The sequence below is a fragment of the Orcinus orca genome, chromosome 8, assembly GCF_937001465.1.
Source record: "Orcinus orca chromosome 8, mOrcOrc1.1, whole genome shotgun sequence".
Lineage (NCBI taxonomy): Eukaryota > Metazoa > Chordata > Mammalia > Artiodactyla > Delphinidae > Orcinus > Orcinus orca.
In genome coordinates, this window is record NC_064566.1 from 77,337,196 (window position 1) to 77,364,692 (window position 27,497).

Below are 27,497 nucleotides of genomic sequence, written 5' to 3' on the forward strand. Positions count from 1 at the left end.
TTTAATTCATATGTCTCTTTTAACAAAATAGAGAGACTTTAATGTAATACTCTTTTTTATTGCTTAAATCATACTCATCTTTCCTGCCAAGAGAAAAAACTTATAAATGTCTCAAATTATCTTTCTATTATCCAAATATCTAACCTTAAAGCCTTTTTTTTTAGAATCAATACAACTTAATAAAGGACTGTACAACTTAAATAAAACATGAAAAACCTGCTTAAAATTTTGAAGAAAGAAATAAATAATTTAAAGGTGAAAAAATAGATCTGTAATTTTTAAAAAAGTTGGTAACATTGTGTTTAAATTTTCTTTTTTCTTGGGTATCATTGTAAAGCAACATTTGAATGAAGAATGATTATAAGAGTAAACATCTGTAAGCAACTAAGAAACCAAGTTATGCTTCTTAATGCTAATACACCATGTGACAAAGCAATAAGGTGCCTATGAGTGATGAGATATCAAACTAATAATATAGAAAACACTAGACTTTCAGGAAGGCTAACCATGCCCAAATACTTCAAACAGTAAGCACAACCTTCTCATTTTTATTTGCACTTTACACTGCCCTACTTTGCTTACTCTCTCTCAAATTGGCCCTGGAGAAACAGACTTGTGATGATAGCAGTGGGAATAGAATCAACTTAAATTCCTGTGACTAGGCCAGTTAAAAATTTGCAAAGATAGCTAATCGTCCCAGTATACACATTTAGCCTTTCTTTGTCAAGATCATCTATTCTACCCTCTTGGCATGGTCCTGAAGGGGGCTTATGTGTTTTGTGTTTTAACTCAAAACTGGATTCGTTGTGGCACTTTTGAATCTCAGTCACCAGAACACATTCCAATTTGAGTCATTGTATCCAACTTTGCAAAAACTCTGTTTTAAATAGCTTCAACTGGAAAAGTTTATTATTTGAACTCTAAAAATGAACAAATTGATTCACAAAGACAGAGGCATTTGAATGGTGGGCGAGTGATTTTTATTCTGTTTGTACATTCTGCTTCCAATCTGGGAGTTTTTTCCACACAAAAAGAAAGAAAGAAAGAAAGAAAGAAAAAAAACCTGGCTGAAATACAGTCAGAATTTATATGTACTTTTAAAATGAACTCCAACAAGGAGTTTCAGCCTTTTTTCAAATTTTTACTTGCAAAACCACTAAACCTGGTGGCTAAAATATCCAATTTTCCATAAGAGCTTGAAACAATTTCAATATGATGACCTCTTTTGGCATATCTTCCCAGGAGATTACTGAATTAAATCTGCACTACTTTCCTGGCCGCCGATGATCTATTTCCAGAATCTGGCAGCAAGGCTGGCACCATTAAAAGCCTTTGAAATGCGACGTTATAAGTAGGGAAATGGCAAGGAGGACGACTTGCAGACGGAATGGCAGAAGCGTCAGGGAGTGGGTGAGAGAATGTAGAGAAAGGAAATTTCCACTCCACAAAGCCTTTTAAAAGAGATGGTGTTTGGGGATAGTGATGCTCCAGAAAGACACAACTCAAACCCCACAGCAGGACTCGGTAGTTAAACAACAAATCCTACCCTGAATTATCCCCGAGGCAATCATTTCAGAATCCCCACGGTGGCGTTTGCCTGTATCTGAAGATTCTGCATCTCACTGTCTTTCATCACTCTCAATACCCTCACGAAAACATCATCATAAAAAGGGAGGTAGAACGGAGTCAGGCTCCGAGGAACAAGTCAGCTCCGCATTCCTGCGAAGACTTGCGTCCCTGAGGATGCTAGGCTTCCAGGCCGCCGCCCGCAGTCCGCTCAGAGGGATGGGGGGAGTAGGCGGCAGTCCGCTCCTCCTATTGGCTGCCCCTGGAGCCCCGCCCCCACACACTGGTAGCCGTCGCGAAGGACGCGGTGTCGGTTGGCTGTCAACATGGCGGAGGCGTTGGGGTCGCGGCCGCCACCTCTGCCATTGCCAGGCAAGGTCGCCGCTGCTGCAGCTGCCGTCGCCACAACAGCCAAGAGCGCCACTGTGCGGGAACCAGAGCTGCCGCGGCCAACCTTCCCGCCGCAGTGACGCGGGGCCTGAGAGACGGAGTGCAGGGAGGGGCGGAGGAGGAGGAAGCCGGAGCTGCCATGAGGGAGACTCTGGGGGCGAGCCGAGAGGCGGCGCTGAGGTGAATGAAGGATGATGACCCGGAGGCCCGGAGCCCGGAGCGCGGTCTCGAGACAGGGCACTGAATCCTCGGACACCCGCGTCAGAGCCCCCCTCAGCCCTCGGTTGAGCGACGGGCGTCACCGACCTGGCGCTTGCCTGTATCCTTCCAGCCGTGGCTGCCGGCGTAGCGATGTTGGAAGCGGGGCCCATCTTTTTTCCCATTCGATTCCCGTTATCACAGATGCAAGGTGATAGAAACTAGCTAGTCATCTTAGTGCGGATATTTGATTCAGTAACTGTCGTTGCTCCCCTTAAACCTGAAATACCATTTTATCCTATTCTAGGACCGCTTTCCCGGCCACCTTGTTATCTCACCCCCATTCAACTTTGGTGTAAGTTTTTTGTGAGTTTTCAAATAGATCAACCGTGTGTTCTGTGGGGATTGTTTTGTCTTCTAGAGTTATGCCATTATGCTCTTTACTTCATATTATCCACACCCTGATTAATCATGCTGCTTGGAGAAAAGAATTCCACAAACAGGTAAAATGTTTTGCTCTCCTGAAACAGTCCGTTTTAACAGTTAACCTAGCACTTCCCTAATTTATTTACCAGAGCTGCTAAAGCCTAACACAGTTGGTTAATTTGTTTTGTTTTCCATCCTCTGCCCAGGCTGTTGTCAGAGAGACAACAGACAGAAAATTAGAAGCAAAGGACCCGGAGGCTTCGCACTGGATTATCTCTGACCTGTCCCTAAGAATTGGTCTAGCTCACCTTTGAGATTGCTGTTGGTTGCATTGTAGAAAATTGAAAGAGTGAAAGAGTTTTGTTTTCAAAGTATGTAAACCATGTTTATTCCTTCAGAGAATGTTATGATAATTAGAGTGTAACCTTTGTATTCTCAAAGGACTTGGTTGGTAGTGATGGTGCTGTATAATCATCTTCATTCTTGTCAGAGAATGGAGTGTCTTCACTTTTCAAGTTAAACCCCATTTTCTTATCCTTATTGTCTTCCACTTCTGGGATGTTGCACTTTTAAAAGCAAGTCAATCAATTTTCATTTAGTGCCTGCTCTTTAACTAGGTGCTTGGGATACAACTCTAGTGAGGAAGACAGATATGTACAAAGCTTAACTGATGGTAAAATATCCCCCCCTCTGATCATGCTTTCCTCAAGCTTTTAACCCTTCTGTCTTTTCTTTCTTTAGTCAACTTCTCAGAAACCCTAACCACAATAGCAGCTTCTAATTCTTTTCATCTATTCATTATTAACTCCATTCACTTTGGCTTTTGCCCTTACTACTCCTCAAAACTGTCCTCGCTCAAGAAGTAATCTGAAATAAACTGTATTGCTTTCTGTATGGATTTGATTCTGTCCCCTTGACATTGTATTTTCTTGGACCCCGAACTCCTATTACACCGACCCTGATTTATAGCTAAATCAGAAAATAGGGAAGCACTGTAAGTGGCTCATTGACAAAGTGTATCTTTCCATCATTTTCATTAGTGAAATGGTCATAAACTTAATATTTTTAAATTTATGAGGTATGAATATTGATACAACAAAGGAAATATTTGTAAATAAATTCAGCAGTACCTCAAATGAACAAAACCAAATAGACATAATTCCAGAATTATGTTGGTTTCCTATAAAGAAATGCATTACTAAAAATATACTTGAATTATAAATATATAGTTAAAATTAAGAAAGTTGTAGATGATTATTTCAATAGATGCCCAGGGCTTTGCTAAAATCCAACAACTTTTGCTAGTATGTGTGTATATATATGCATCTGTATGTATATATAAGTATATATACTTTTTGCTAGTTTATATATATATATATATATTTGCTAGTATATATAAAATTAGTATATATATTTAAATTGGGATAGAGGAATTCTTTTGAACGTAATAAAGACTATGACACTAAATCAAGAATATCATTATGTTACTAGTTGGAGAAACACTTAAGCACCTTTTGTATTATTTTGGATGTTCTTAGTATCTGTAATGTTTCATATTGGATACCTGGTACAAAGTACGTATGCAAATTTATTGAATTAATGACTAAATTTAAAAAATGAACTGCAGACTTAAAATAAGCAAGTGGCTTGGTAAAATTTCTACATATGATTTCCAAATATGAATTCAATACTCAGAGGCCATCCAGCTTTCTGTTGAAGTTCTCTCACTCAAGTTAGAATTCCCTGACTCTAAAGGCAAGGAACAAAACCTTATGAAGTTCATCTAATTAAAATTAGCTGAAGTTCTATAATTTCAATTTCTTAAAATAATTCAAATATATATAGAAATAGAATAAAAAAGTGAAGTTTTCATGTCCCCTTCACACTATGCCTCTTATTTTCTCATAAATATCTCCAGTCTTTTCCCCTTCCATTTTATCCTAGCCCCCACTTTGCCTCTCTTTATTCCCTACCCAGTTTACACCCTATTCTTAATTATCTACACATATTCTCTCACCAACATCCTTGGTTCTTTGCACTCCTATTCTTCCTCAACAACCCAGTAACTACTACAACCCTATTTCTCTACTCCTTCACTCAACAATAAAAATGCTGTCAGAGAAAAAATCACAAAACCGCTACAGCTTGATGGTTTCCAGCTTCACCAGAACAAGAACAGGGTTCTCTCTTGTTCCTCTTAATTAGTTTCTGTGCCGGATCTTGATCACCTCCCGTCACTCGCAGTAGACTGTCTTACTACAATACTTCATAAGAGAATGGATGCCATGAACTCCCTCAGGTCCCTCCCAACAAACAACACAAACCTTCTTACTCCCATCACCACCCTCAATCCCCTACCCTGTTTTTATTCCAGGCTCACTGATGGGATATCACTTTTACTGTAGAAGGTGAATCCATTCACTTGTGCCCTATTTTCATCACCTCTCTTCTCAGTAACCCTGGATTGTAAATTATCCTAACTCTCTCTTACAATTTACTTACAACTTTTGTCAAATAGCCTTCTTTCCCTACAGCCTGTAAACATGCTCTGGTCTTAACTATCCTTAAAACTAACAATCAAACCCTTTTAACTGTGTTCTAATATCTCCTGTCTCCTTAGTCAAACCTCTAAAAAAGCATAGTCTAAATTCACCATCTCTATCTTGAGTCACATTTTACACTAAATTCCAAAATATGCTTGAACTGATAAAAAGGGTAAATATAAAAATAAATACAAAATCATAAAGGAAAACTGACAGAAAATAGAACTTCAACACTTTCATAGTTTGAAGGTATAGTAACTTTACCTTTTGAAAAGAAAGAATCAATTTCAAGTGAAAAATATCTCAAAAATAACTCATTAATTTAAAACTTCAGTGTAAGGAGAAATTGTATAATTAAATAAAACAAATTATCTGGGGAAAATACTTGTAGTAACTATGATAGAGGGTTAATATTTACACTATTCTATCTCTATTGAATTTACTGAAATTGATTTTTTAAATGACATTCTCAATAGATAAATGTCCAGTGACTCTGAACTAACGATTCACCAAAAAGGAAAATAAAAATTAGTTGCCCAACATGGCAATTATTCTATTTTGCTAATACATACATAATAAAACATGACTTTCCATTCGGTCTTTCTATAAAAAAAGTACTACCTTATGCTTGTGAGGTGTAGAAACTCATGTTCATATATTTCTAATGACATGTAGATTTATAGAACCCTTTTAGAAACCAATTTGTCTGTGAGGCACTAAAAGCTATAAAAATGTGTATACATTTTTTCCTAGTTTATCTACTGAGAATTTTCTCCAAGGAAGTCATTCAGTAAGCTTTTATTAAGCCATTACCATATTCTAAGCACCATGCCAGGCATTGGAGTTACAGAAATACAGAGGAGACGCATATGACGTACCCATGAGGGTGTTAAGTCATCCAGTGAGGGTTAGAAGAAGCTTCACAGGGGAGGAACTTCTTGAGGTGTCCCTGAAAGGATGAGTAGAATTAGCCAGCAAGTGCCAAAAGATAATGGCATACTACATCATGGCTTGTTCTGTTAATAAGTATCTTAGTGTGGCTGAGCATCGGAGACATGCAGGGAAATGTTGAAAAATGAAGTTGAAAAAACAGACCAGATTATAAAATGCTGTATATTCCAAGAAATTTTTAATGCATCATGAAGGTGATAGGGAGATTTTAGAGAATAACAAAGAATGAGAAACCCAATTAGATTTCTGTTTAGCTGGTTTTGTTGAGGTTCAAATGGAGGACGGCAAGTTTAGGAGTACTGTAATAAGATGAGTTAGAAGACTACTGAAGTAGTCCAGGCAAGGGATTTAGAACATCTGAGCCAAGTCTGTGGAGAGGTACAGAGAAGAAGAAAAAGAATCTGGATGGCTCTAATAAACTTGACAAGAGTATGGGTTATATGATTCATAGTTATTAGTGATGGTAACATATTTAAAACAACCTAAATAAGCTACAATTAGAAAAAGACTAAATTGGGAGAAGAAGAGATGAGGATGAGGTGGGGTAGATTAGGCTATGCTTTTAAATTATAATCATTATGTATTACGTGCCCGTAGTAATCTCGGGTTTGTTGTTGGTTGGTTATTTTACTGTTAAATATATAAAAATTACCTTCCTTTGAACAAGTATTTAACAGTGATTCTTATGGAAATATCTTACCTTTACAACACAGCTTGTATGAAAAATAAAAGTTTAACCAACCATCTAATATTTTTTAAATTTGGATACCATACTTTGAAGAGATGCAAAGGCAGCAGTATATTTTACAACTTGGCAGGCAATATTATACATATATTATATATAATACATGTGTATATTATATAGAGTAAGAGACATTTAATTAAATCTAACAATATATAGTTGTCAGAACATTATTACAAACGTTACGTTTGTGATTTTCTTTATGTTCCTGTGGTGAGACTTCAGGCATGTTAAACAGAGAACAGAATTATCTCCACATGCATCTTAGTCCTGCATATTTCTTACCTGAGCCAAAGCAATGTCTCCCTTTTCTCCCGACAATGTTGCTCTTGGGTACCCTGAAAGGAAGTTGCACTTTCCTCCACTGCCATGTTGTGACTTCGTAGTTAGCCATCTTGTTAAAGTCTGACTCCTTCTAATAAAGTACTCTATTAGAAAAGAACAAGCTAAATCTTTAGCTGTTTCTATGCTAACAAAAAACAAAAACAAAAACAGGTTGCTTCCCTTTCTGTTTCACTTTTATAAATCCTTCAAAAGAAACTTTAAGTAAAAATATTGTGTGTGAGTGCATGTATTTGTTTATGGTGAGGTAGTGCAAAATTTTTAATACAGGTAAATTAATTATGAGCAATGGCATAAAAATGGTTAAATAGCAACATAATTGAAAGCTCCCATTAGCAAAGTTTCAAATGACCAAAAAGTTCAAATAGACGTGCTTGTTTTGAAATATATAAGGTTTTTTTTACTATGTTGATGCTGAAGCACTGCAGGATCCTAAAATTAACACATTTTGAATTAACAACTTATGTATAGCATAATTTATTATTTAATATATTTCTTATATTCTGTTTTACCATTAATATTTATGACATATAAAAAAACTTGATTAAATAGAACTCTTAAAGAGAATTTCATACCTTTATTTTGAGGGGAGAAAATTTAAACACACTGTTTATTCTAAAAAGACAAATAGGCATGCCCTGCAATAAATAACTTCAGTACAATCTTGTATGCATCTACATCTAATGATGAGGTACTGAAAATGGTAATTGAATGACCACTTTTTAAAACTTCAAAATCATTAAAAACAGAAAAATACTGTGATAAATTTGGTAAAGGCATTCATTGATGCCAGTTGAAATGTAACTAAATAAGCTCAGACATCAATTAACCATATCAATTCAACTTATTTAAAGAAAGTTTAATTTTATACAGTAAATTTCAAATGAATGGATAATTAGGATAACTAAAATACTCCATATTTGGCAAAATTCTGAGTAAACATTACTGTGTATGGTTTTCCTAATGGTTTGTTTTTTAACTTATGAGTAAATCACTAAGTAATCTATATTCCCAAACTTCCCAGTTATATTGCTATTTGATTTTTAATATTTGAATATGACTTTCATGCTATGGATTAAAGGATCTACTGAAACGTTTAATTCATCGGCTTTCTATTAATGAGATATAACCTTCTTTCATTTTTCTATATACATGCCTAAGATAGTAACTTGTTAATAAGTACTCAAATATCTGTATAATGAATGAAAAGATATGTAGTCTCCTTATCTGGGCTCATGATGTCTAAAAGTAATTAATTTTTTTCCCCAAAGAAAGTAAAATATATCTTCAGTTCTAATACCAAGCCAAGAGTTTTTTTTATATAAAACATGTGCCGGTCATACACTAACAGTGATGTGTACACATACTAATTGTTCCACAAAAAATCATTACATCATTAGTATGAGGCTGTAATTGTACTTATCAGATAGCACTGATACTCATCCAGTAAAGACATAAACCACTGTCCTTAACTTTATGCTACCATTAGAGATATGAAAATCCATTTTGAGAAAAATTTAGAAGAAGAGCGCCAAATCTTACTGCAGCAACAAAAAATATGTCGAAATCAAGCACGTAAATATTTTGTGGAGTCAAACCGGAGAAAAAAGTAAGTAACTGTATTTTATTCAGAAGCATAGAAACTCAAAGGCATAAATTAATCATTTCTCTACTCTGTAGCATTTTATGAACCTAAGTCATGACAGTGTTTTATCTATAAAATTGATCAAGATTTTTGTGGCTTTTAAATTTTATTGTTTTTCTGCCACAGCACAAAGATAGTGATGTATCATCTAGTTTACTGACCATGACTGTAGCAGTCTTTTCTTGTCATAGAACTTATTAGTGTCATATTCACTTCTTAAAATGACTATAAAAAGTATTCTTCATTTTTTGTAACATTTTATGATAAAAGGTTACCAATTAGCATTTAGGCTCTAATAGAACATATTTCATTTTAATTCATTATTCACTTATATATAATTTTTCTATATGTGCTACCCTCATTCATCCAGTCAGAAAAATGGGGAAAATATGAATAGTTGTGGAAATATGATAAAAAAAATTTTATAAATGATTGCCATGAAAAAAGATGCTTTCTAATATAAACTGGAAACTAAATAAAGTAAAAATGCAAACCATCCTATCCCTGCTTGACATTTTTCAAGAGTGTTTGAATTATTAGATTTTTTTAATACAGAGTGGTTATGCCATTTTTATTGTTGTTTTTGCTACCTTGTTCATAGTTCTACAATAGGTGAATAGTAGAAAAGCCCTAGAATTTATTACTACATCATTGGGCATATGTTGCAAATCCCATTTGGGGAATACAAAATTGTTTATCTGTAATTTTTTTCTGGCGCTGAATTATCTTTAGACTAACTCTATATTGCCTGGCGTAGTTGAAAGTATTTAATGAAGCTTGTTTTTGTTTTTGTTTTATATTTGTGTATTTCTGTTTTTCTCCTACCTTTCAGCTCCTGAAGCTTATAAGAGGCACATGATAGGAGTTCAATAAAAATGAATAATCATATGTTGAAAGGGTCATGGGCTTTGGAATCAGAGATCTAGGTTTAAATCCTAGCTTCATGAGTTAGAGCAAGTTATTTAATCTCTTTGAGCTTCAGTTTCTTATTTATGATTGGAATTAATACAATATTTTTCAAGGAATTGTTACATAGAGCAAAAAAGGTAATATTAGAGATGAATAGTTGAGAACGCATGTAGAAGTATTTGTCTGTCACATAGTGCTCTTCATTAAGCTTATTTTATTGATTAATAAATAAATATTTGTCAGTTGTATATTTTCTAATAATTGTCTTGCTGTATGAAATAGCAGGCTTTACATGTGGAATTTGATTCATAAAGTTCCAACCTGTCTTCTCTTATCAAACACCCATAAGAATTCTGATGTAGAAAATATAGAAGAAAATTTTTGGTTTAAAATTCTAAGAGGCAGAACATTTTCCAATACAATTTGATTATATTTTATTTTTCTGTCACCCTACAGCGGTGTAAAAAAAAAAACAAACCCTTTTTGTTTTTGTAAAGCCACATAAAAATTTATTTTAAAACACTAATCTTTTGTTTCTATATTTCACCTTTTAAAAGGGGACCAAATTATTTGTACACTTCTGAATTTCAGAATATGTCTATCATTATGGATTTTTTGGCCTATCTATCTATGCTTAACCTCATCTAAGTTTATGCTGTCTATTCATATTATGGTTATAGAATTTAGAAAAAAATATTTTTCCTACAAGTAGAGATATTCTCCTAACACTGTTTTTTTCTACAAAAAGAGACAAATTTATACTTTGACATTGTCAGTACTGTTTCCCCAATAGTACTCAAAAGATGTTCATAGCACCAAGTGCTCTTTGTTTACTTGCATTAATCACTTAAAATCACACACATTTTAATTTTCTTGTTATGTATTATTTTTTGCATTTCTATTGCCAGTATTTTTCTTGTATGTTTTTATCACATTCTTAAGTTTTCCATTCTGTCACTCAGTGTCCATACAGTGGAGTCCCCTTTGTTTCCCTCCAAGTCCTCCTCCTTTCATCACTAGGTACTGCTACAACAGATACAGGTTACCTTTTAGACCTAATGCACAACGGGCATCTGAGACTTCCCTTTATTGGTCTCAGGAACTGGAGCCACAGTTTCTTGCCTCATAGCATCCCTTTTTTTGTTTTGTTTTATAACATTAGATTGCTGGATTACATCCTCAGGTAACTTTCTAGTAGGCTGCTTTGTGGACCAAGTAATTTTAATATATACACACATAAAGAAAATTAAATTATTTCCTACATTGTTTTTAATTTTCAACTTTAGAACTATCTTTTGATAAATCAGTGAATAAGCATTTATTCATTAGCAAGCATAACTGAGTACCAATTATTAAACATCATATTGGAAGAAAAAAATAATTTTGGTTAACCTATTTTATCACTAAACATTAGAAATGTCAATAATCTGATTTAACGTGACTTCATGAGGAAAATAAATTGAAATAAATTTTAGGAAGTAAAGAACTCAAAAGGAACCTTCAGATAGTTTTAAAATAATATAAGCATGTAGGCTTAAAAGTTCAGATGATCAGACTATATAACTAACTGGCAGAATAAGAAAGAAAAGGACAGAATGGGGAAAACTGCCCAAAAAAAGAGAAGAGGAAACACTACCAAGTGGTGAGAGACAAGCACTTAGGAAGAATCACTAAAATCTATAATTAAAAAAGATTCCTTACATATCCTATAGGCGGAAAAAAAAATTACCTAGAGAATCACGGAATGAATTACTTGGTGAACATGAAGTATGGGGTAGCTGCATTATCTATTCGTGAGAATGATGGAGTTTGGAGTTCCCCATGAAGCAGGAAAAATGTACCTTAGAATAAATAAGAAGGAATTATACTTTAAGCAATAAGTCATATTAATCAAACCTGCATATATAGAAGTTTGGTATAAGCTAAAAAATATAAACAGATTCAAATAAATCCAGGTATCAGTAGGTTTAAATATCCATGGGTATATTATCCATAATATATTCATAATGTATTAAAGGAAAATTAAAGGAATTTAGTATATTTAGAAGTTATCTTTGACCATTTAAAATGTCATACAGGACAGCACTTATTCATTCAACTAACATTTACTGGGTTTCATATACTAGAGGATAAAAATAAAATGCATGATTCTTGCCCTCAATTTACTAATAGTGAAGTAATAAAGGATGACAATGCTATGCAATAAATACTATGATTGAGTCACCTACAAGGTGCTGTAGAAGTACATCTCATATACTGCAGGACAAGGAAGAACTCCTGGAAGAGTAAAGTCTTATTAGATAACCAGGAGTTAGGGTACTTGAGAGATAAAGGAGAACAATAGGTGAAAAAGCTTAATGTTATGAAATAAAAGACAAAAGTTTTATGTGATTTAGGCACAGGAAAATGTGGAAGGGTATCAGGAAAGGAAGCTATAGAGATGATAGGAGTCATTTCATAAAATAACTTTTGTGTCAATCTGAAGACATTAAACCCTATCCTTAGGACTCTGAGAGGTTGTTGAAAGAGTGAAATCATAAAAGTATCATGATTATGTTTATATTTTATCTCATTGTAGCAGAGGGGTAGAGGATGAATTGAAAGCACAGGCTGGAGGCAAAGAAGACAGGTAGAAAGCTGTTATAGTGATCTAAGCCAGAGAAGGTATGAAGGTAGAGTATGAAGGTAGAGTCGGGATTGAGTAGGTAGGGTCAGTAGGAGTCAAAGGTCAGTTATGTGTGGTGCATGAAGAGCATTGTCAGAAATGGAATACTTATCAATTATGCAAATGTTATTGACATTATTAATATAAATCCTTCTAAATTGCAATGCATATTTCTGTAATCTTTTATACAAATTATGATAAATGCAGTTTGATCTATTCTTTATGCCTTAGAATCATTATTATGGGCATCAAATATTCTATTCTGTTGTATTACTGTATTGTCCTTGAGCTATTAAGCTTTATTTAGTTTACAGTACTAGCCTCAATTGGTAAGCTTGGTGAATTTTTTTTAATTTAATTTTTATTGAAGTATAACTGTTTTACAATGTTGTATTAGTTTCTACTGTACAGCAAAGTGAATCAGCTATATGTATACATATATCTCCTCTTTTTGGATTTCCTTCCCATTTAGGTCACCACAGAGCATTTAGTAGAGTTCTCTGTGCTATACAGTAGGTTCTTATTAGTTATCTATTTTATATGTAGTATCAATACTGTATATAATCAATCCCAATCTCCCAATTCATCCCCCCCCGCTTTCCACCTTGGTATCCATACGTTTGTTCTCTACATCTGTGTCTCTATTTCTGCTTTGTAAATAAGATCATCTATACCAGTTTTCTAGATTCCACATATATGCGTTAATATACGATATTTTTTTTTTCTCTTTCTGACTTACTTCACTGTGTATGACTCTCTAGGTCCATCCACAATTCTACAACTGACCCAATTTCATTCTTTTTTATGGTTGAGTAGTATCCCGTTGTATATATGTACCACATCTTCTTTAACCAGTCCTCTGTTGATGGACATTTAACTTGCTTCCATATCCTGGCTATTGTAAATAGTGCAGCAATGAACATTGGGGCACATGTGTCTTTCTTAATTATGTTTTTCTCTGGGTATATGCCCAGTAGTGGGATCACTGGGTCATATGGTAGCTCTGTTTTTAGTTTTTTAAGGAACCTCCATACTGTTCTCCATAGTGGCTGTACCAATCTACATTCCCAACAACAGTGTAACAGGATTCCCTTTTCTCTACACCCTCTTCAGCATTTATTATTTGTAGATTTTTTTGATGATGGCCATTCTGACTGATGAGAAGTGATACCTCACTGTACTTGTGATTTGCATTTCTCTCATAATTAGTGATGTTGAGCATCTTTTCATGTGTTTGTTGGCCATCAGTATGTCTTCTTTGGAGAAATGTCTGTATAGGTCTTCCGCCCATTTTTTGATTGGGTTGTTGTTTTCTGGGTTTTTTTTTTTTTTGACATTGAGCTGCATGAGCTATTTGTGTATATTGGAGATTAATACCTTGTCAGTTGCTTCGTTTGCAAATATTTTCTCCCATTCTGAGGGTTGTCTTTTCATCTTGTTTATGGTTTCCTTTGCCGTGCAAAAGCTAATAAGTTTAATTAGATCCCATTTGTTTATTTTTCTTTTTATTTTCATTACTCTAGGAGGTGGGTCAAAAAAGATCTTGCTGCAATTTATGTCAAAGAGTGTTTTGCCTATGTTTTCCTCTAAGACTTTTATAGTGCCCAGCCTTACATTTAGGTCTTTAGCCCATTTTGAGTTTATTTTTGTGTATGGTGTTAGGGAGTGTTCTAATTTCATTCTTTTACATGTAGTCGTCCAGTTTTCCCAGCACCACTTATAGAAGAGAGCATCTTTTCTCCATTATATATTCTTGCCTCCTTTATCAGAGATTAGGTGACCATAGGTGCCTGGGTTTATCTCTGGGCTTTCCATCCTGTTCCCTTGATCTATATTTCTGTTTTTGTGCGAGTACCATACTGTTTTAATGACTTAGTAGTATAGTCTGAAGTCCGGGAGCCTGATTCCTCCAGCTCTGTTTTTCTTTTTCAAGATTGTTTGAGCTATTCGGGGTCTTTTGTATTTCCATACAAATTGTAAATTTTTTATTCTAATTCTTTATAAAATGCCATTGGTAATTTGATAAGGATTACAGTGAATCTGTAGATTGCTTTGGGTAGTATAGTCATTTTCACAATATTGATTCTTCCAGTCCAGGAACATGGTATATCTCTCCATCTGTTTGTGTTGTCTTTGATTTCTTTCATCAGTATCTCATAGCTTTCTGATTACAGGTCTTTTGCCTCCTAGGTAGGTTTATCCCTAGGTATTTTACTCTTTTTGTTGCAATGGTAAATAGGATAGTTTTCTTAATTTCTCTTTCTGATTTTTTGTTATTAGTGTATAGGAATGCAAGAGATTTCTGTGTATTAATTTTGTATCCTGCAACTTTACCGAATTCATTGATTAGCTCTAGTAGTTTTGAGGCGGCATCTTTAGGATTTTCTATGCAAAGTATCATGTCATCTGCAAACAGTGACAGTTTTACTTCTTTCCAATTTGGAATCCTTTTATATCTTTTCCTTCTCTGATTGTTGTGGCTAGGACTTCCAAAACAATGTTGAATAAAAGTGGTGAGAGTGGTCATCCTTGCCTTGTTCCTGAATTTAGGGAAAATGCTTTCAGTTTTTTACCATTGAGAATGATGTTTGCTGTGGGTTTGTCATATATGGCCTTTATTAGGTTGAGGCTGGTTCCCTCTATGCCCATTTTCTGGAGAGTTTTTTAATCATAAATGGGTGTTGAATTTTGTCAAAAGCTTTTTCTGCATCTATTGAGATGATCATATGGCTTTTATTTCTCTATTTGTTAATATGGTGTATCACATTGATTGATTTGCATATATTGAAGGATCCTTGCATCCCAGGGATAAATCCCACTTGATCAGGGTATATGATCCTTTTAATGTATTGTTGGATTCTGCTTGCTAGTATTTTGCTGAGGATTTTTGCTTCTATTTTTATCAGTGATATTGGCCTGTAATTTTCTTTTTTGTGATATCTTTGTCACCTCTGGGTATCAGGGTGAAGGTGGCCTCATCGAATGAGGTTGGGGGTGGTCCTCCATCTGCAATTTTTTGTAAGAGTTTGAGAAGGATAGCTGTTAGCTCTTCTCTAAATGTTTGATAGAATTCACCTGTGAAGCCATCTGGTCCTGGACTTTTGTCTGTTGGAGGATTTTAATCACAGTTTCAATTTCATTACTTGTGATTGGTCTGTTTATAGTTTCTATTTCTTCCTGATTCAGTCTCAGAAGGTTGTGCTTTTCTAAGAATTTGTCCATTTCTTCCACATTGTCCATTTTATTGGCATATAGTTGCTTGTAGTAATCTCTCATGATCCTCTGTATTTCTGCACTGTCAGTTGTTACTTCTCCTTTTTCATTTCTAATTCTGTTGATTTGAGTCTGCTCCCTTTTTTTCTTGATGAGTTTGGCTAAAGGTTTATCAGTTTTGTTTATCATCTCAAAGAACCAGCTTTTAGTTTCATTGATCTTTGCTATTGTTTTCTTTGTTTCTATTTCATTTATTTCTGCTCTGATCTTTATGATTTCTTTCCTTCTACTAACTTTGGGTTTTGTTTGTTCTTCTTTCTCTTGTTGTTTCAAGTGTATTGTTAGGTTGTTTATTTGAGATTTTTTTGTTGTTGCTTGAGGTAGGATTGTATTGCTACAAGCTTCCCTCTCAGAACTGCTTTTGCTGAGTCCCATGGCATTTGGGTCATCATCTTTTTGTTATCATTTGTTTATAGGTATTTTTTTATTTTCTCTTTGATTTCTTCAGTGATCCATTGGTTACTTAGTAGCATATTGTTTAGCCTCCATGTGTTTGTGATTTTTATAGTTTATTTTCTGTAATTGATTTCTAATCTCATTGCATTGTGGTCAGAAAAGATGCTTGATATGATTTTGATTTTCTTCAATTTACCAAGGCTTGATTTGTGACCCAAGATGTGACCTATCCTGAAGGATGATCCATGTGCACTTGAGAAGAAAGTGTATCTGCTGCTTTCGGATGGAATGTCTTATAGATATCAATTAAGTCTATCTGGTCTAATGTGTGATTTAAGGCTTGTGTTTCCTTACTAATTTTCTGTTTGGATGATCTCTCCATTGGTGTGAGTAGAGTGTTAACGTTTCCCACTATTATTGTATTACTGTCAATTGCTTTTATGGCTGTTAGCATTTGCCTTATGTATTGAAGTGCTCCTATGTGGGTGTATAAATATTTACAATTGTTATATCTTCTTCTTGGATTGATCCCTTTATTCTTATGTAGTGTCCTTCCTTGTCTCTTATAACAGTCTTTATTTTAAAGTCTATTTTTTCTGATGTGAGTATTGCTACTCCAGCTTTCTTTTGATTTCCATTTGCATAGAATATCTTTTTCCTTCCCCTCACTTTCAGTCTGTATGTTTTCCTAGGTCTGAAGTGCAGCTCTTATAGACAGCATATATATGGATGTTGTTTTTGTATTTATTCAGCCAGTCTGTGTCTTTTGGTTGGAGCATTCAATCCATTTACATTTAAGGTAACTATCGATATGTATGTTCCTATTCCCATTTTCTTAATTGTTTTGGTTTTGTTTTTGTAGGTGTTTTTCTTCTCCTGTGTTTCCTGCCTAGAGAAGTTTCTTTAGCATATGTTGTAAAGCTGTTTGGTGGTCCTGAATTCTCTTAGCTTTTGCTTGTCTATAAAGCTTTTGATGTCTCTGTAGAATCTGAATGAGAACGTTACTGGGTACAGTGTTCTTGGCTGTAGGTTTTTCCTTTTCATCACTTTAAATATATCCTGCCATTGCCTTCTGGCCTGTAGAGTTTCTGCTGAAAAATCAGCTGATAACCTTATGGGGATTCCCTTGATGTTATTTTTGCTTTTCCTTTGCTGCTTTTAATTTTTTTCTTTGTATTTAATTTTTGTTAGTTTGATTAATATGTGTCTTGGTGTGTTCCTCCTAGGGTTTATCCTGTATGGGATTCTCTGGGCTTCTTGCACTTGGGTGACTATTTCCTTTCCCATGTTTGGGAAGTTTTCCACTTTAATCTCTTCAAATATTTTCTCAGACCCTTTCTCTTTCTCTTTTTCTTCTGGGACCCCTGTAATTTGAGTATTGGTGGGGTTAATGTTGTCCCAGAGGTCTCTGAGACTGATCTTATTTCTTTTCATCCTTTTTTTTCTTTATTCTGTTCTGTGGCATTTATTTCCACTATTCTATATTCCAGTTCACTTATCCATTCTTCTGCCTCAGTTATTCTGCTATTGATTTCTTCTTGTGTATTTTTCATTTAAGTTATTGTGTTGTTCATCACTGTTTGTTTGTTCTTTAGTTCTTCTAGGTCCTTGTTAAACATTTCTTGTATCTTCTCGATCCATGCCTGCATTCTATTTCTGAGATCTTGAATCATCTTAACTATCATTACTCTGAATCGTTTTTCAGGTAAATTGCCTATTTCCTCTTCATTTATTTAGTCTTGTGGATTTTTACCTTGCTTCTTCATCCGAAACCTATTTCTCTGTCGTCTCATTTTATCTAATTTACTGTGTTTGTGGTCTCCTTTCCACAGGCTGCAGTGTTGTAGTTCCTCTTGTTTCTGGTGTCTGCCCCCTGGTGGGTGAAGTTGGTCCAGGGGCTTTTGTAGGTTTCCTGTTGGAAGGGACTGGTGCCTGAACTGGTGGCTGGAGCTGAGTCTTGTCCCTCTGATCGGCAGGGCCTCATCGGGTAGTGTGTTTTGTGGTGTCTGTGAGTTTAGTACAACTTTAGGCAGCCTGTCTGCTAATGGATGTGGCTGTGTTATTGTCTTGCTGGTTGTTTGGTGTGGGGTGTCCAACACTGGTGCCTGCAGGCAGTTGGGTGGAGCCAGGTCTTGCTGTCGAGATGAAGACCTCCCGGAGAGCTCACATCATTTAATATTCCCTGGGGCCGGAAATTCTCTGGCATTCCAGCATCTTGGACTTGGTACTCTTACCCATGAGTCTCAGGCCTGACCCCTCGTTAGGGAACCATGACCCTGCAAGCTGTGTGGCACAGCCAGGAAAAAGAAAAGAAGACCAACAAAACCCAAGACAAATGATAAAAACAAAATGAAAGAAACAAGGAAAGAAAGATAGAAAAGAAAACCAAAAAAAGAAAACAAAAATCCAGAGAACAACCTAACAAACAAAAGAACCCAAAAACGAATAATAAAAACAAAATTAACAATAAAAACAAAACCAACAAAAACCAAGAACAGAACAAAAACAGAAAACAAGCTGAAAAAAAGAAAACATTAAACACACAAAAATGATAAAAACAAAACAAGAAAAATCACAAAACAATAAAGTAAAAATTTTAAATTTAAAAATATATTTTGAAAATTTTTAAATTAAAGCAAAAAAAGAAATAAGTAAAGAAAAAGTAACAAATAAAATATAATTAAAAAACAGAAAACAACAACAGAACAAAATGAAACAAAAAGGAAAAAGAGAGAAAAAATAATACTAGTAATAATATTTTCCTGAGTCCTTCACTGTCAGTGTCCTTGCCCCCCACTGACAGCAAGCCACAGTCAACCCCCACCTCCCCAGGAGGCCCTCCTGTACCTCTAGGTAGGTCTCTGGACCTGCCATGGGCACTGTGGGGGCAGCTCAGACTCTGACCTGGCCCAACTCCCACATGCACTTGCCCCCAAAGTCCACAGCTGCCAAAGTTAGACCGGTCTAAGTTGTGGGAGTACTCAGTGTCCATTCAGATATTCCACAGGTGCAGGGTTTACCAAGAAGATCACTGGGATTTAATCTGTGGCTTGTGCAGCTGCACAGAGAGATTTCCGTTCCTCTTCCTTAGTCAGACAGCCCCTGGGGCTCAGCTTTGGTTTTGGCCCCACCTCTGCATGTGGGCCACCCTCAGGTTTCTGTTCGCCATCCAGGTGAGAGAGAGGCAAAAGCAGTGGCCAGTTGGGTCCCTCAGTCTGATTGGGGCACTTATTCGCTCAGGCCAGGGAGGGAGAAGGAGACCACAACTGTGGCACATGCAAAGTGCTTGTGGCAGAGACCATCAGGAAGATGCAACAGACTGGGACGTGTCTGGTGGGAGTCCCTCCCAGTACCCATGGAGGCAGGGGTTAGCAGGTGGGGAAGGGTTTTGCAGTGGTGACCCTGCCCCTTGTGCACCACTCAACAATGGCACCTTGTTTCCAAGGCAGACCATGCTTCCTCTAGCAGCATTTCCAGCCATGGAGCCCCTCACTCCCGTCTCCTCAAGTTGTCTCTGCACAGCCAACAGCAGTCCTCTCCCCACATCCACTCTTCTAACACCACACTTTAGCACTCAGCTTCTGCCAGCATTGGCGTCTTTCTTTCTCAGTCTGGGGTGCCCAGGGCTGATTCTGGATGAAGCTTTGGCATGGGCATCGTGAGCAGGCCCCATGTGCACTCAAAGGAGGCTTTGGCAGTGGTGGAGCTCAGGACTCTGGAGCCTGTGCACCAAAGAGACCTTGGCTTGAGGAGCAGGTGGGCCTGCACAGACGGGTGCCCCTCCCAGTGCCCACAGAGGCAGGGGGCTGACAGGTGGGGAAGGGAGTTGCAGTGGCGGCCCCGCCCCTTGCATGCCACTCAACAATGGCGACTTGTTTCTATAGTGCTCCAGGATTCTTCAGAAAACTTTCCAGGTTGTGAAGCTCCTTACTCCGGTCCCTTCAGGCTGTCTCTTCACAGCCAGCAGCTGTCCCCTCCCTGGGTCCACTCTCCAAACCCCACTTTCTAGCACCCAGCCTCCCTCCACACCTGGAGACACACAACTCAGGCTGGGGTGTGCAGAGCAGCAGCATGGGCCATACACACAGTTCTTACTTTGTCCTGCCTTCCACAGACCAGTTGCTGCATTTCCCTTCAAACCCCTGAAGGTCCCTTTCTGCCCCAGCTGATTTCCCTGCCATGAATGGGCTTTTGTGAGTGCGGGAACCTCTCCTCACCTTCAGTTCCCTGCCAGGGGTGATGGTTCCTTCCTGTTTCCTTTTTTTTCTTTCTTTCTTTCATCTGTCCTGGTTGTGTGGGGATTTATCTTGTCCTTTTAGGTGTCCAGGGGCTTCCACTAGTGTTCAGCAGATGCTCTGTGAGAATTGATCCATTTGTAGATGTATTCTTAATGTACTTGTGAGGAGAGGCAAATTCTGAATCCTCCTATTCTGCCATCTGACTCCTCCCCACCAAATTTATTCCTTTTTGATTTTAGTCTTTCTCTTTCTAGAAGTTCCCTCACCTTTCTTCTTTTATATTTCTAATACATTATTACCTAAGTAAACAAAGGATTTTGTTGGAACTGAATCCAATAAGAATTCATGTGAATAAGGACCTAAGAGACTCTTATGATTAAAATTTATGGGCTTCAGTTAATTGATATTGACATGTTTATTTTGGCTGACACCTCAGCTTTTAGAGAAATGAGGTGCTATTATATTTTGCCTTTGTAGTATGTACATTACTAATTCTCTGTGTTAAATCAGAATATGGATCTTTGTTGTTTGGGTATTTTCCATTCCAATAGTCTGTTAAGGGTCATTTTTAATTTTTTATTTGTTTTCTTTTCCAGCAAAGTGACAGACAATAAGTTGGAAATATGATATTCAACATAGATTGGGGGATTTCAAATAAGTTTAAGTCTTGGCAAGTACAGGATTAATAACCACTGGGACATATGTGTTTCTTTGCCAAGCAGTGAAAACTGACAGTATATTCTTCAGTTGTTTTATTTCTTATAGGATGTTGACATTATTGTTTGTTTAAAATGTTATTCTTTATTTTTAAAAACTATATTTCTCCAATTGCATTTTTTAATTTAAAAGAATATTTTATCCTATTTTAAATGTCTTTAATTTCTATCTATCTAAAATAGTGCTGAGTTTTAAACTTAAATGTGATCATATCTCTAGAAAGTTATATTTACATAAGTCTGAATTATGGTTCCAAACAGGAAAAAGAAATACATCACAAATGGCTGGTCTCCAGTTCTAGTGGTGTCCCTTGTGACCTCAGTTACTCTTTCTTCTTTTTATTAACATCTTTATTGGAGTATAATTGCTTTACAATGGTGTGTTAGTTTCTGCTTTATAACAAAGTGAATCAGCTATGCATATACATATATCTCCATATCCCCTCCCTCTTGCATTTCCCTCCCTCCCTCCCTATCCCACCCTTCTAGGTGGTCAGAAAGCACCGAGCTGATCCTCCTGTACTATGCAGCTGCTTCCCACTAGCTATCTATTTTACATTTGGTAGTGTATATATGTCCATACCAATCTCTCACTTCGTCCCAGTTTACCCTTCCCCCTACCCGTGTCCTCAAGTCCATTCTCTACGTCTGCATCTTTACTCCTGTCCTGCCCCTAGCTTCTTGAGAACCTTTTTTTTTAGATTCCATATATATGTGTTAGCATACGGTATTTTTCTCTTTCTGACTTACTTCACTCTGTATGACAGACTATAGGTCCATCCATCTCACTACAAAAAACTCAATTTTGTTTCTTTTAATGGCTGAGTAATATTCCATTGTATATATGTGCCACCTCTTCTTTATTCATTCATCTGTTGATGGACACATAGGTTGCTTCCATGTCCTAGCTATTGTAAATAGAATTACAATGAACATTATGGTACATGACTGTTTCTGAATTATGGGTTTCTCTGCCTATATGCACAGTAGTGGGATTGCTGGGTCATATGGTACTTCTATTTTTAGTTTTCTAAGGAACCTCCATACTGTTCTCCATAGTGCCTGTATCAATTTACATTCCCACCAACAGTGCAAGAGGGTTCCCTTTTCTCCACACCCTCTCCAGCATTTATTGTTTGTAGATTTTTTGATGTTGGCCATTCTGACTGGTGAGAGGTGATACCTCACTGTACTTTTCATTTGCATTTTTCTCATAATTAGTGATGTTTAGCATCTTTTCATGTGTTTGTTGGCCATCTGTATGTCTTCTTTGGAGAAATGGCTATTTAGGTCTTCCGCCCATTTTTGGATTGGGTTGCTTGTTTTATTGATATTGAGCTGCATGAGCTGCTTGTAAATTTTGGAGATTAATCCTTTGTCAGTTTCTTCATTTGCAAATATTTTCTCCCATTCTGAGGGTTGTCTTCTCATCTTGTTTATGGTTTCCTTTGCTGTGCAAAAGCTTTTAAGTTTCATTAGGTCCCATTCGTTTATTTTCATTTTTGTTTCCATTTTTTTAGGAGGTGGGTCAAAAAGAATCTTGCTGTGATTTATGTCATAGAGTGTTCTGCCTATGTTTTCCTCTAAGAGTTTTATACTGTGTGGCCTTACTTTTGGTCTTTAATCCATTTTGAGTTTATTTTTGGGTATGGTGTTAGGGAGTGTTCTAATTTCACTCTTTTATAGGTAGCTGTCCAATTTTCCCAGCCCCACTTATTGAAGAGGCTGTCTTTTTTCCATTTTATATTCTTGCCTCCTTTATGAAAAATAAGGTGGCCATATGTGCATGAGCTTATCTCTCGGCTTTCTAACCTGTTCCATTGATATATTTCTGTTTTTGTGCCAGTACCATACTGTCTTGATTACTGTAGCTTTCTAGTATAGTCTGAAGTCAGGGAGCTTGATTTCCTCCAGCTCCATTTATCTTTCTCAAGATTGCTTTGGTTATTCAGGGTCTTTCAAGTTTCCATACAAATTGTGAAATGTTTTGTTCTAGTTCTGTAAAAAATGTCATTTGTAATTTAATAGGGATTGCATTGAATCTGTAGATTGCTTTGGGTAGTATAGTCATTTTCACAATATTGATTCTTCCAATCCAAGGATGTCGTATATCTCTCCATCTGTTTGTATCAACTTTGATTTCTTTCATGAGTGTCTTATAGTTTTCTGCATAGAGGTCTTTCACCTCCTTAGGTAGGTTTATTCCTAGGTATTTTATTGTTTTTGTTGCAATGGTAAATGGGAGTGTTTCCTTAATTTTGCTTTCAGATTTTTCATCGTTAGTGTATAGGAATGCAAGAGATTTATGTGCATTAATTTTGTATCCTGCTACTTTACCAAATTCATTGATTATCTCTAGTAGTTTTCTGGTAGCATCTTTAGGATTCTCTATATATAGTATCATGTCATCTGCAAACAGTGACAGCTTTACTTCTTCTTTTCCGATTCGGATTCCTTTTATTTCTTTTTCTTCTCTGATTGCTGTGGCTAAAACTTCCAAAACTTTGTTTAATAATAGTGGTGAGAGTGGACAACTTTGTCTTGTTCCTGACGTTAGAGGAAATGGTTGAAGTTTTTCACCATTAAGAACTATATTGGCTGTGGGTTTGTCATATATGGCCTTTATTATATTGAGGTAACTTCCCTCTATGCCTAATTTCTGGTGGGTTTCTATCATAAATGGGTGTTGAATATTGTTGAAAGCTTTTTCTGCATCTATTCAGATGACCATATGGTTTTTCTCCTTCAGTTTGTTAATATGTTTTATTACACTGATTGATTTGCCTATATTGAAGAATCCTTGCATTCCTGGGATAAACCCCACTTGATCATGGTGTATCATCCTTTAAATATACTGTTGGATTCCGTTTGCTAGTATTTTATTGAGGATTTTTGCATCTATGTTCATCAGGCATACTGGCCTGTAGTCTTCTTTCTTTGTGACATCTTTGTCTGGTTTTGGTATCAGGGTGATGGTGGCCTCATAGAATGAGTTTGGGAGTGTTCCTCCCTCTGCTATATTTTGGAAAAGTTTCAAAACGATCGATGTTAACTCTTCTCTAAATGTTTGATCGAATTCGCCTGTGAAGCCATCTGGTCCTGCAGTTTTGTTTGTTAGAAGAATTTTAATCACAGTTTCAACTTCAGTGCTTGTGATTGGTCTGTTTATAGTTTCTATTTCTTCCTAGTTCAGTCTCAGAAGGTTGTGCTTTTCTACGAATTTGTCCATTTCTTCCACGTTGTCCATTTTATTGGCATGTAGTTGCTTGTAGTAATCTCCCATGATCCTTTGTATTTCTGCACTGTCAGTTGTTCTTTTTCATTTCTAGTTCTGTTGATTTGAGTCTGCTCCCTTTTTTTCTTGATGAGTCTGGCTAATGGTTTATCAATTTTGTTTATCTTCTCAAAGAACCAGCTTTTAGTTTTATTGATCTTTGCTCTTGTTTCCTTCTTTTCTTTTTCATTTATTTCTGATCTGATCTTTATGATTTCTTTTCTTCTGCTAACTTTGGGGTTTTTTGTTATTCTTCTTTCTCTAATTGCTTTAGGTGCAAGATTCGGTTATTTGAGATGTTTCTGATTTCTTCAGGTAGGATTGTATTGCTCTAAACTTCCCTCTTAGAACTGCTTTTGCTGCATCCCATGGGTTTTTGGGTTGTCATGTTTTCATTGTCATTTGTTTCTAGGTATTTTTTGATCACCCCTTTGGTTTCTTCAGTGATCTCTTGGTTACTTAATAGTGTATTGTTTAGCCTCCATGTGTTTGTATTTTTTAGAGATTTTTTCCTGTAACTGATATCTAGTCTCATAGTGTGGTGGTCAGAAAAGACACTTGATATGATTTCAATTTTCTTAAATTTACCAAGGCTTGATTTGTGACCCAGGATATGATCTGACCTGGAGAATGTTCCATAAGCACTTGAGAAGAAAGTGTATTCTGTTGTTTTGGGATGGTATGTCCTATAAATATCAATTACATCCATCTTGTTTAATGTATCATTTAAAGTTTGTGTTTCCTTATTTATTTTCATTTTGGATGATCTGTCCATTGGTGAAAGTGCAGTGTTAAAGTCCCCTACTATGATTGTGTTACTGTCAATTTCCCCTTTTATGGGTGTTAGCATTTGCCTTATGTATTGAGGTGCTCCTATGTTGAGTGCATAAATATTTACACTTGTTATATCTTCTTCTTTGATTGATCCCTTGATCATTATGTAGTGTCCTTCTTTGTCTCTTGTAATAGTCTTTATTTTAAAGTCTATTTTTGTCTGATATCAGAATTGCTACTCCAGCTTTCTTTTAATTTCCATTTGCATGTAATATCTTTTTCCATCCCCTCACTTTCAGCCTGTATGTGTCCCTAGGTCTGAAGTGGGACTCTTGTAGACAGCATATATAAGGGTCTTGTCTTTGTACCCATTCAGCCAGTCTATGTCTTTTTGCTGGAGCATTTAATCCATTTACATTTAAGGTAATTATCAATATGTATGTTCCTATTACTATTTTATTAATTTATGGGGGTTTTGTTATTGTAGGTATTTTCCTACTCCTGAGTTTCCTGCCTAGAGAAGTTCCTTTAGAATTTGTGGTAAAGCTGGTTTTGTGGTGCTGAATTCTCATAGCTTGCTTGTCTGTATAGGTTTTGATTTCTCCATCGAATCTGAAAGACGTCCTTGCCAGGTAGAGTAATCTTGATTGTAGGTTTTTCCTTTTCATCCCTTTAAATATGTCCTGCCACTCCTTTCTGGCTTGCAGAGTTTCTGCTGAAATATCAGCTGTTAGCCTGATGGGGATTCCCTTGTATGTTATTTGTTGTTTGTCCCTTGCTGCTTTTAATACTTTTTCTTTGTATTTAATTTTTGATGTTTTGATTAATATGTGTCTTGGCATGTTTCTTCTTGGATTTATCCTGTATGGGACTCTCTGGGATTCCTGGACTTGATTGACTATTTCTTCTCCCTTATTAGTGGAGTTTTCAACTATAATCTCTTCAAATATTTCTCAGTCCCTTTCTTTTTGTCTTCTTCTTCTGGGAACCCTATAATTCGAATGTTGCTGCATTTAATGTTGTCCCAGAGGTCTCTGAGACTGTCCTCAATTCTTTTCATTCTTTTATCTTTATCCTGCTCTCTGGTAGTTATTTCCACAATTTTATCTTCCTGGTCACTTATCTGTTCTTCTGCCTCAGTTATTGTGCTATTGGTTCCTTGTAGAGAATTTTTATTTTCAATTTATTTTGTTGTTCATCATTGTTTGTTTACTCTTTAGTTCTTCTAGGTCCTTGTTAAACGTTTCTTGTATTTTCTCCATTCTATTTCCAAGATTTTGGATCAGCTTTACTATCATTACTCTGAATTCTTTTTCAGGTAGACCGCCTATTTCCTCTTCCTTTGTTTGGTCTAGTGGATTTCTACCTTGCTCCTTCATCTGCTGTGTGTTTCTCTGTCTTCTTATTTTGCTTAACTTATTGTGTTTGGGGTCTCCTTTTCTCAGGCTGAAAGTTTGTAGTTCCGTTGTTTTTGGTGTCTGCCCCCAGTGGGTAAGGTTGTTTCATTGGGTTGTGTAAGCTGGGTCTTAGCCTTGAGATGGAGATCTCTGGGAGAGCTTCTTTTGCCACTTGATATTATGGGGAAGTGGGAGGTCTCTGGTGGACCAATGTCCTGAACTTGGCTCTCCCACCTCAGCGGCATAGGCCTGACACCCAGCCAGAGCACCAAGACCCTGTCAACCACATGGCTCAGAAGAAATGGGAGAAACAAACAAAGAAAGAAAAAAAGACAACAAAATAAAGTTATTAAAATTTTAAAAATATATTAAAAATTTTAAAATATTTAAAAGTAATTTAATAAAAGACAGACAGAACCTTGGGACAAATTGTAAAGGCAAAGCTATACAGACAAAATCACACAAAGAAGCATACACATACACACTCACAAAAAGAGAAAAAGGAAAAATATATATATGTATATATTTTTTAAAAAAGGAAAAGAGCAACCAAATCAATAAACAAATCTACCAATGATAATAAACTCTAAATACTAAACTGAGATAAACATAAAACCAGAAACAAATTAGATACAGAAAGCAAACCCCAAGTCTACTGTTGCTCCCAAAGTCCAACACCTCAATTTTTGGATGATTTGTTGTCTATTCAGGTATTCCGGAGATGCAGGGTACATCAAGTTGATTGTTGACATTTAATCCACTGCTCCTGAGGCTGCTGAGCGAAATTTTCCTTTCTCTTCTTTGTTCGCACAGCTCCTGGGGTTCAGCTTTGCATTTGGCCCTGCCACTGCATGTAGGTCGCCTGGGGGCATGTGTTCTTCCCTCAGACAGGATGGGGTTAAAGGAGCATCTTATTAGGGGGCTCTGGCTCACTCAGGCCAGGGAGAGGGAGGGGTACAGAATGCAGGGCAAGCCTGCGGTGGCAGAGGCTGGCGTGATGTTGCAACAGCCTGAGGTGTGCTGTGTGTTCTCCCGGCAAAGTTGTCCTTGGT

General features: G+C 36.3%; 1 protein-coding gene across 1 annotated transcript in view; it reads left to right on the forward strand.

The window, feature by feature from the left end:
- Positions 1-2,135: 2,135 nt before the first annotated feature.
- CEP126 (centrosomal protein 126) overlaps positions 2,136-27,497 on the forward strand; it is a 118,398-nt gene continuing 93,036 nt past the window's right edge. Inside the window, exons 1-2 of the mRNA XM_049714074.1 lie at positions 2,136-2,275; positions 8,648-8,767. Of these exons, the coding sequence (XP_049570031.1) occupies positions 2,148-2,275; positions 8,648-8,767 (248 nt within the window). The 5' untranslated portion in view covers positions 2,136-2,147. The remainder of the gene's footprint in view (positions 2,276-8,647; positions 8,768-27,497) is intronic.